The sequence below is a fragment of the Fulmarus glacialis genome, unplaced genomic scaffold (assembly GCF_000690835.1).
Source record: "Fulmarus glacialis isolate BGI_N327 unplaced genomic scaffold, ASM69083v1 scaffold26154, whole genome shotgun sequence".
Classification (NCBI taxonomy): domain Eukaryota; kingdom Metazoa; phylum Chordata; class Aves; order Procellariiformes; family Procellariidae; genus Fulmarus; species Fulmarus glacialis.
This window is the reverse complement of record NW_009209107.1, coordinates 69,647-80,845: the sequence shown is the minus strand read 5'-3', so window position 1 is coordinate 80,845 and position 11,199 is coordinate 69,647. Positions and strand designations below refer to the sequence as shown.

The 11,199-nt window shown below is 39.4% G+C and overlaps 1 protein-coding gene across 1 annotated transcript in view; it reads left to right on the top strand.

The window, feature by feature from the left end:
- Nucleotides 1-10,433: 10,433 nt before the first annotated feature.
- Nucleotides 10,434-11,199, top strand: part of CUX1 (cut-like homeobox 1) — a gene marked incomplete at its 5' end in the record, with an annotated part of 68,866 nt that continues 68,100 nt past the window's right edge. The window contains one exon of the mRNA XM_009576732.1: nt 10,434-10,482. Within this exon, the coding sequence (XP_009575027.1) occupies nt 10,434-10,482 (49 nt within the window). The remainder of the gene's footprint in view (nt 10,483-11,199) is intronic.

Genomic DNA, 11,199 nt, shown 5'->3' with positions numbered 1-11,199 from the left:
TTTTATTATTATTATTTATTTGGAGAAACAATTATAAAACAGCTTACGTGAGTTGTAGAGCAGCAGAGTTAATCAGTTAAGACTTGGTCTTTAAGGAAGTTCTTATTTTATACTTTGTTATACTTTTTTTTCAAGTAAAATAAAACAATGGCAAGTTCTGCTTTTGTGCAGTGGGGGCAGAGCAGCCTATTTGTGTGTCCGTGCAGATGTACCAGCAGTAGCACTGCATGACCACAGCCTGTAGCCCGGCTTCCTAAGGAAATGAAGCTTCCACGAGCTTGTGGTCTGTTCTGCTGCCAGCCTGCTCCGTGATCAGTTTGCAGTTCGCCAGTTCCCCTCCTAAATTAACTTGGAAGCTGGTGATTGACTTCAACAGTAATTAACAGCATTAGAAATCCCTGGCACAGGGAGCTCTGGTGAATCTTGTAGGAATTGGGAATGGATAGGAAAGACGGACAAATAATCCATTCGAGTGGAGGGCTGCAGGTTGAGAGAGCAGTAGTTGCCTCTCCACTTGCTGGTTCATCAGCCATGTATTTGTTGCTGGAAAGCATCTGTAATCTGTATTTCCATTTGTGGACAGGAGGTGAAGAGATGACATTTAGGGGATAAGGGAGCGACCTGGAAATATTGCAGGAGGAAGTAGCAATGGGGGGCAGCAACAAAGCACAGATGGGACAGCTGATACTGTTACAATAGATACCGTCTAAACAACTCTATAGGAACAATCGATAGGAAACAGTGCTTTATTTGCATTTGGGCTTACGGGAGAGTGTGTTATTTTATCCACTGACTCACCTCCATGTAGACCATCACAGGAAACAGCGTGCAAGCTTTCAGGGTATCACGTAAAACTCTGGTCCTAACAAATCAGGTTTTGTAATAGTGCTGACTTGTTGCTTTATAGCGAGGATTTTGCTCACTGTGGGAATCCTGTAGACTGCAAATCATGAAAATGGGTAAGAATACGCCTGACTCCACCACTTCAGAGGCTGTTGCTTGTTTTCTTCCATCAGGCCAGTGCAAAGCACCTTCTTGGACCAAGCCAGCATTGACCAAGTCTATTAAATTTAGCACAAATGATAGCTGCTCAGTTTAATTGTGTAACAAATTAACTGACATCTAAAGCTCTATGAGTAGATTGCAGAAATGGTCTACTCCTGGCAACAGGAATAAACACCCAGACAGGAGGACATGGACCCAGAGCTTTAAAATTCACACCTGCTCTGCAGGGACATGTTCTGAAAGTCAGTGAAGTTCATGGCAGGTGAGAAAGTGTTAGGGTTTGCAAGTCTGGGAGTAAATTGAAGTAAGCTACCATTAATAAAACAATTACTTCTCAAAATGACTTGCAAAGGATGCTTCAGATTACAGTTTCTCACAGTGCGGACCACAAACCCGCTAGTGGAATAAGTGAACAGAGAGGGGTCCTCTGCGTTGTCTGGTATGAGATGCACATCCCTCCTGCTTATGTTGGGATCAAAGAGAAATGAGGGGATGGAAAATCTAGGAAACAGTGAGAAACTTGCTTTGTGTATGAGGAGAGCAGCTTTCTATTAGGAAGACCTCCAAAGCTCATGTTTGGATCCTTGGGAAACAATGATTTCATCATCAAATCTAACTACAGAGTGTACCCAAAAGAACCAAAATGAGTACAATTACAGGGAACATAAGGTTTAATAATGATGCTGCCTTAATGTGATTAATAAGACTGCTGATTTCCCATGTCTTATCAGCCGACTATAACACTGTTTTGTATATTTGTTATCTCCATTATGCGTTGTAGTATGGGTAGATAAATAGAAATACCATGGAGGCGACAGGAAACAAAACAAAAATAATCAAACATGTTTATCACTAGAGCATTAAAATGGCTGCTGTGGCAGACACCAGATGAATTATGCAATACATAACTTAATTCTCTGGGCCACAGATGTTTCATTTTTCCTGCAAGAAGATGATTGAACCTTGAATGACAGTTTCAGGCAGTCTTTGATTGCTCTGTGGGTCACATGCTTGATATGACCTGCATTTGAGTTGCTTTCTACATGCTGTTGCTTTATAAAACATGTAAAATTGACATCATGTTGGCTGCTCAAGGCCAAGTCAGGAGTAATTCCGTGCTTTTGATATGCTTTGTGTGCAAGTGAGGGAGAGGGGAGAGTGTCTGTGTTTAAATTCTGGTACGTTATTGAATCAGCTGAAGTCAGAAGAGGGGAATTGCAGCAAGCTCTTTCAATTTGTAACAGGAGGCACTGGGAAATAGAGAGTTTGCCGCATCTGTGTCATCTTGCATTGTTAGAAAATCCTGAGAGCCGTAGTATTGGATCAGGCAGTGACTCCTGCTACCCATGGCATAGCACAGTGCAGATTGGGCAGTGGCCAGGAAGGCAACTGGAAATGTTTGTTTGTCTAAATCGGCTCCTCTGAGTATGAATATTCGTCATAACCTGAACATGGAGATTGTGTTCCTCACCCTGAGGACTTGATCCTGCAAATCTGGTGGGTTTGTACTGATACTGGTACAGTATCTCAATCTCAGGACATTAATGCAGGTGAGATTCAGGCATAAATACATCAAAAATTAAACATCAGAAAAAATTCTTTCTCCTTTTCACCATAGTCTCTAAAGGCAGGTTGATATGATTACACCAGAACTGAATTGCGGGGACTCCTCTCTTTGCCTGCCAGTACTAGAACCTGCAGGAGCATGAGCCCACAGCTCGTGAGGTTGCAGGCTTCTCACCAGCTCCCTCAGAAGTTAGTGGAAGCTGATTTTTAGGTCCGTCTGAACAACGTTATTTGTTTCTGCAAATTTCGGGTGCAAAAATTATCTCCTGTTTCAGCAGCCTTCTTTGAACTCCTCTGTGGCCCAACGGATAGTCACCAGTGGTCTGAGGTGGGAAGAAACACAGAATGATCCAAATCTGGGCGCTCCTAATTACTGATTTTAACACTACTCATAGGACTTTGCAGGGTACAGGAAAAATACATGGAAGAGGACATATCTGATCATAGGTCAGGGAGAAAAAGGATTTCTTGCATTTCTTTTCCTTTCTGTAATGGGCAGCGTGATGGCTGGACACAGAGTTCACAAGAGACCTGTTCTTGTGGAGAGAAAAAAACAATGAAAAGTTGAGCAAGAGGTGTTTAAATGGAGGATTGAGCAGTATGGGGAGCTAAGATTCATATTGGCTGTGGTGCAATGTAAGTGCTGTGGCTGTGTGCCACGTAAGAAAATAGTATTGTCATCAAATAAAAGAGAGGTACCATCTATTTATATATTGGGCTACTTTTTAATACAACTTTTCTTTATTCTAGCTGCTTACGTTAAGCACTCTTCTTTGGTTTGCAAAGTGTGCCAAGGTCATGTGTGTAACACTATGGGAATTATAGCTCTGGGGTTCTATGAGTTGATATTATCTGTTATATATAATTCTTTTTTTTTTTCTTTATATTTTATTGAGCATATCAATTAGTGTCACTCATATCAATTTCTCTCTGTAGAAATGATTAAGAAAACACTGCTGATCTTTAGAAACTCTGCTCCCTAGTGTATCACTGGAATAAAGCTGATTTCTATTGTGTTTAAAACTTTATAATTGCAAACATGATTTTCTTATCCTTGAAATCCTGACTTAAGCCATGAAAGAGAAAACAAAGTGCTCTGCAGGTTTTCTTGGAAAGCAGTTTTTCTATGGACTGAAAGATGTTTTATTCTATAGGGTCTTTTCCTTCTAATGATGGAGATGATTCTTGTCTTGTATTGTCCAGGTATTGCTCAATATCTTGGGCTTTATAAGCAGTTTCTTTAACCTTTATCAATATTTGATGATCACTTGACATCTTCCAAGCACCTAGGACATCACTTATTTGAAGATCATACCTGCAGCTGGTGCAACTGCTTGATCCTGGTACGTACGATACTGACCTGGTGTGCTTAATGAGAAATCTTTGTGTGAGATTTAGGCGGGGTTTTTTCAGCTTGAATCTGTATGCAGTGCACTGCATGGATACAAGGCTAGCAATGACAGGAAACAAGAATTAATTCTAATAAAACAAAAAAAACCTGAAAAAGTTAGCATTGAGTCTCTCTCCTTTTTACTAGGGGAAGAACTTGATTTAGTGTAGGATAACTGCAAAGAGGGATCTGGACAATGTACAGTGGACATTTAACCATTCCCCAGATTAATCCAGATGACGTATTGTGTAATCGCTGGAGCACCTGAAACCAGCGTTTCTTTGATCTCTCAATTTAAAGCCTTCAGTATTTCACTGCTTAGCAGAGAGAGGATTTTTTCTTCAATTGAGTTCCTAGGAAAGGAAACACCCAATTCATTACTGAAGTTGGTGGATTTATGAATCCCTGAACAGAGAAATTCTTTTACAAGAGGCCTGGATTTATATGACATTGGAAAAAGGATTATCTGATCTGAAGATCCTTAGAGGGTTGCTGTGAAAGAAAATATTAACCTATAGCTCTTGCAATTTGAAAAGTAGATTTGAGAACTTAGTAGTAAAAAGTGTGTGAGTTCTTGCTCTTTGAAGTGCTATACTGGTTATGCTGAAATAACAATTTTTTTCTTTCTTTCTACAACCCTTGTGTCTATTACTTTTGGACATTGTATTAGCAATAAAGGTGGATTTATCTAATATGGATGTTTGTTGGATTAGGATCATTATGAGTTCTAAAAATGCCTAAACTGTGTGTACAGTGGTGCTCATAAGGTGCAAGAAAAATAGAATTAGTGCTTTTTTGCATTACCTTCTATTGGAAACTTTCTAAGAGCTTCAAAGAAAGTGTTGGTTCTTCTTTCTTTCCTAGAAATTAAGCCAGCACCACGGGCACCTTGGCGTGGTCACTGAGGTGCAGGGATTAGATGAGGGCATCTAGCAGCAGAGCTTAGAAAGAGTTTTGAATTTGGGTAGGAAATTTGTCATCTTTTTGCTTAAAGAAAAAATAAAATTGAATATTCAAATGTTGGAATGCTCTTGTGCCCTGAGTGAATGCCGTGATCATTGGGCTGCAGGCAATTTTGATGTTGTTTAGTGATCCGAAATTACTTCCTAGACCCAGGAACCTTCCCTGATAAAAATTTTATTGAATCTTGAAAAAATTCAATGCACTGCTTTTGGTTTGCCTTTTTTTTTTTTTTTCTTTTTTTCCAAAATGGTCTGGCCCTTCTCCTTCTTTTCTTCCCCTCCCAAATAACTCTTCACATTTTGTCTTGTGCTGGCAAAGTACTAGGTTATAATGCCTGTAATTTTAAGAGGCTGAGATGTTTACCTAATTTGGCCAAAATCTGCTCTGTGATGATCATAGATATGTTACAAGTAGGATTTTTCTTTTTTTCTTAATTAAACATAAATGCACATTAGTTGATAATGTATGCTTTTAGTTTGAAATTGCCTACGTAAATGTTTTAGTAATTAGAATGTTTTAACAAGCCCCAGTGGCTCCATATACCGTTTGCTCTGACCGGTAAACTTATACATGTTTTTAAAGAAAACAAATGTGTGGGAAAAAATGTTGTTTGTTTTTTGCCAAACCAAAATATTAATCTGCCCTGCTAGTGAAGTTTCTTGGCCATGCCACTGACTGCAATTTCAAAAGTGTCATCTGTATTTTTCAGTTCTTCCATGTATAAAGAATCCAACAGCAGTTTCCTTCAAGGTTCAGTAAATTTGAATGTTTAGGGGGCTGTAGCCACAAGATTTGGCAAACCATTCACTTGTCATGTTATAAAAAAGGAATTGTTTCTGCTTCTTTAAGCTAGTATCTAAATGAAGGAGTTGGATCAACTGGATTTTAATCATAAAGTCCAGATTCTTCTTGCTTGCAAGTGAATAGCTTCATGGTGGTTAGGGTTTTCATCTGGTTTAATTTTATTTAGGAAAAGAACTGAGTTTCTTCCATGTTACCAATTCTTGAATTTGCTTGCTTGTTATGCTGTTCAAACCTAATAGGTTATCTTGATCTTAAAAAGAAAATTGAGCCTTTCTGTGGTTTTTATTTTCCATAAGCAATTGAATTGAAAAGTGGGGGGGGGGGGGTTTTTTTTTTTGAAAACTACTTAAGTTGTTTTTTTATAGATGGCATGTTAGCTTTGAGGGCTCTTTCGTGACTGGTAAAAGCTTATACCTTGTAAAATCTGTAGTTTTTAATGCATTTTGTTTTTCACTTCAAACACAGTAGCAAGAGAAGAAATAATAGCATATTTCATGGTCATGCTGTTTCAACAATTCAGATTCTTTTTACTTGGTGATGCTTATTCTGTAGATCCAAATGCTTGGGCTTAAAATTTGATTTCCTAAATTCCTTAGCCTGAAAGTGTTGAAACTTAGAAGAAGCTATCTGTAATACAGACTGAAGAACTGTCTTGCTTACATGATTACTTTTTCTCTAACACAGAGATTGTAAGGAATTAGATCAGATAAATGATTATACTGTTTGTGGAATGAGAAAACACAGGGTAGATAATATTTGTTCCTGAAAGCAGTTTTACCCACTCTTTTTCTTGTGATCTGTTTTAATGTTAAGAAAGTATCACCCTTGACAAACCCTGAATAACGTTGGATTGCAATGTAGAAATCTGCTGTAAAACACTGTAAATATCAGTGTATTTTAGCAAAAGGTCTTCTGGTTACTAATTATCCTCATTCTCTGTATCTATCTGAAGAAAGACAGAACTTTGGGGTTTTTCTCCTTGCCTTCAGCTCTTGGGGTGATGGGGGAATCCAGGCACTCATGAGACCAACTCGCGTGTTGCTTCAGGAATGAAGAAAGTTAAAAGTAAAATCATCAGATCTGTGTCTCTTGTAAGTGCGTTTAGTTCACATGGAATGACTTTGGTCAGAAATTTAGGGTCAGTATAACCACGGATTTGCTAAGCTTGGCCATTGTTCCCTTCAAGGTTGCCACCAGATTTTCAATGAAAACCTGCAGGACAAGATGCCAGCAGCCTTGAGCTGGATGGTATTTTGCCTGTCAAGTAGTTCCGTTGAAATAAAGAGAAAAATTGAAACAGGAAGGGCTGAGAATGAGCAAATGTGGCGGATGGTGAATACATCAAAAATGACCTGTATGGGACTAACTCAGTGAGCCAAAGTGGAGTTTCCGTGTACCTTGCAGGTTTGAATTCAACACGGTGCTTTGTAAACAATAAATCAATGCAAGTTGTTTCTGTGAGTGCATAAAAGGTGTGAGAACTGTAATTTATTTTATAATAAATACTTCTGCTGAGCAAACAGTGAATGTAGCTATTAGAGACTTTTTCAAATAAGTGATTTTGGACTGCTGAGTGCCAGCTACTGATGTGGTAGTTGAGCTTTTAAAATGAAAAGACTGAATTCCTTTTGAAGATTCTTCTGAATGCTGTTGACACTTGTGCTAGGAAAGAATATAGAGTAATTTAATTCATTACTTTACTTAAAGATAACATTTATAGTTGCAGCATTAACCTCCATTGGTGTGCAGACTGCTAGGCTGGAGATGTTTTGCTTGGATTTTTTTGGAGATGTTGCATCCTTTTATTAGGTGTGCGGAGACAGATTGTGTGCGGAAAACCTAGGTAGAAAAAATGTAGGAGGGAGAGGGGAGTTCAGGATCAGTCAGCTGGTGTGTCTGGATACAAGGACAAAGGGACAATTTTGCCCTTGGCTACAGTTTGACACTTCTACTGGATTTAGTCAGAATTATCTGTGCGCACTGAAGGGCAGAAATGTCATTTTTATGGCGTTCTATATCCTTGGTCGCTTTTTTTTGTAATTGGCTGCGTATACCAGTGCTGTAATAGAGCTCTTAAATCCTGACCCCAGCCAAAATGGCATACAAATACCAGTATTAATACTTCTGTCCATTTTAAACAGAGGATTGTCCTGAGTCCTTCCACCTCGTTTTTCAGGCACCATCCTGTGTTTCAGCCTGTTTTACTGGCAGCCACACACCTTTCCGCTGGCCCGGGGTGCTCCTCTGCTTTACTGCTCTTGGTCCCATCTCCCCTTGGTCCTTTGGCCTCGGACATCCCTCTGTTCCTTCTCTCATTCTGCTTCATCTGTTTCCCTACCCTTGGCTCCCTTCACTTGCCTCTGTGACCTTTAAAGGTGGCTGAGGGTCCTTTGATGGGTCCAGAGCCCCTCGCACTTCTGTCCCTTCCCGCTCATCTCTTCTGCATCAGAGTCATCTTCTTTTCTCAAAAAAAACGTTCCTTGGCTGAACTGAAAAACAACCCTTCTGCTCCCAAAGCAGCTCTTCCTCTCCCGGTCCGAGGGTTTTGTGCTTCCGAGTCCTTCGCTCTTCTCAGGTTCTGCAGTTTTTCAGACCTTTGGCTGATACCTGGCACCCCCTGTTTGGGAGGAAAGACAGTGATTTTGTTGTTCTCCAAACCCTACAGAGAAGCGAGTGGAAACTGGATTCGCTTAAGCTGTAGCTGGCGTGTTGGGATGGGACATTCCCAGCTCTGATCTGGGAGGCATGTGACATAATCCAGACATCATTTACTGGCTCCATATAACCTGAGGCATTCACACATAAATTCAGCCTGAATGCATAAGCTTATATAAAGAGGATCCTTAAACTATCCTGGCTAAAAATATTTGTAAAATGCTGGGAAACATTTGTTTTTTTCTGGTGCATTAGGATGCTCTCTTCCCTCTTATCTCTGTTACAGATACATAATGGGGTCACTTGCATGGTCTTAGCGACATCTTTTCCATGTCAAGTACTGTAATTTCCGTAAGTGGGTTAACAAGTATTTGGGGGCTGGAGTCTAAAACAAAAGATGTTTCTCAACTGCAGAGGCTAAAGAGATCGAAAGTGTTATTGTAGATTTATGTTAACCTGTCCGGGTTAGTCTTCTGGCTACTCCCTGCCCACTTTGAATCCTTATTTGCCCAAGGAGTGATTGTTCAGTTCAGTAACTAATGTGTATTATTTATTATTAATTCAAAACATCGTGTGCATGATTTCTTTCCAATGTAAGAGCACATTAGCTTCTCCTGCACAAGAAAACACATGTTAATCTGTTTTCCATTATTGTCCAAAAGATTTTTTCAAAAGGCAATTCATGTTGCCCCAACAACATTAAAGGCTGTAATTAAAAATAATTTTCCATTAATTTATATACGTACACATTTACTTATTATGATCTTTTACTGCATTTCCCTAAGTGTGCACGCAGAAACCTAAAATGCTGTTGAAGAGTAAGTCAATATTCAGTGTAATGATCCAGTGTCGAGTCTGCCAGTACCCTGATGTACTTCAATTAGCCATCTTTCCCAGCAAACATCTGCATAGAAAAATGGATCTTCTGTGGGATCAGCAGAAAAACAAATCCTGACTTTTCTGCATCAGCAGAGGAAGGGAATTCCGGTATTTCACAGCTTTTACTGATAATGATCTGCTACAGATTAAAAACAAAAAACAGACATTACGGTGTTGGCAGATTGCAAAAGGACTTGCTGGTTAAAGCTGCTGTTCAGAGGAGATGAGGATAGTGTTTATTGCTTCCATATGGTCCAGAGATAGAAGACAGGCAAAATGTCTGCGGAGAAGTAGTATGTCTTACTATACTGATACAGAAATACTTGTAGGTCTGTAGGCCCTTTTCCTGGTACCTTTCACAGGTGAGAGCATGAGTCTGAAACATTTGCCCAAGATTCAGCATGATGATAAAAAAAGACTGCTTAAGGATTGGATCCATTTGTGTGAGTGAAGTCTTAGAAATGCTGGGGTTTTTAAAGGGTCAGGGCTGGTAGCTGCCACCTAACACATGTATGTGAAGGATCTATTTTTCCTTGACTATTTGTATCGTTTTCAACCTCTTGACTTTCCTATTCAGCTTTGTAAAGCACATTAAGAGCCTGAGTCTAAATTTAGAGTTTCATAAATTTGTGTCAAAAACCTCTTTTCTGCATAATGTAAAATTAAATTTCTTGGTCTCTTTGACCTCATGATATTTTTTTTTAGCCAAATTTAGAACCAAACTTCTAGGCACACTGAAACGGAGTAGTAACAGGCTACTTTTGTGTACGTGTATACAAGTATGAGACTGAAGAACTGTAATCTTTGACTTCTCCATAATTATCACTTGTGAAGCACCTTTATATGTAGGAAAGATGACACTGCCCTTCTGCAGAAGGTTGGGGAGTAAGGTCTTCAAAGATCTAATGAATATGCTCAGATATCGATACGCTTATTTCATTGCAAAAAGGGAACAGCAAAGGAATTGGAGACTTGCAAACCAGTCCACAGAGCCGAAACCCAAGAGGATTTCACCAGTCAAAAGATTAGCTGATCAGTCTTACTGTGTCCTTTTAAAAAAATACTGAAAATTGGTATTGTTTGTATGAATGTTGCAATTGTACTGTGCATGAACTCATATAGCAGGCATTCTTCATGTGATAACAGTACTTCTGCTCTCTTGTTCTCCCAGGGCTGATGAAATCGAGATGATCATGACAGACCTTGAAAGAGCAAATCAGGTAGGATTTTAAATGAGTCCCTCATAAAATTCTAAATGTGACTTTGATTTTTTTTTTCCCCCTTCTCTCTTGGATTTCCTGACAGTTCTTTTATATGCACTTAGCAGTCATAACTGTGTAGAGTAAGAAAATATGCAAATTTAGAGAAAAATACAGCTCTTTAGGGATACTCTGTAAGGATTGTATGCACAGTAGAGTAGTGCTTGCCATATATTTACCTTCTAATAATTTAAACTTAAGTTTCCCACTACAGTTATTCTTGGGTTTATGTTTCTAAATCCATCATGTTGGCCCCTACTTGGACGTGCAGGTAACTGGTGCGGTGGCAGGGCTGCCAGCAGCCTGACCTAGGGAGGCCTGACCTCCTGCAGCTCCAGCTTTTGTGGACTTCTCTGGACTTTTCTTTTTCCTTTTCTGATATGTTTTATGGGCATATTAATTTTTAGCAAGGGTTGGATCAGACTGTGCCATGCAGAACAAAGAAATTGTAATTTGTTCCTGCAGATACTAATTTGGTAGACTGTGAAATGTCTCTCCTGCGTTCCCTCACAGTGCACACACTCCCGAGAAAGTGGCACAATTGTATGGAACTTCTTAAAATAAGAAGTTTCAAAAAAACCAAACCAAACACCCTAGCAAGGTGCCCTTCTGGTCCAGTCTGTACTTTGAGTGACTATTTGAGGTGATGAAGGAGATGTGTATGGACATGCAGGATTC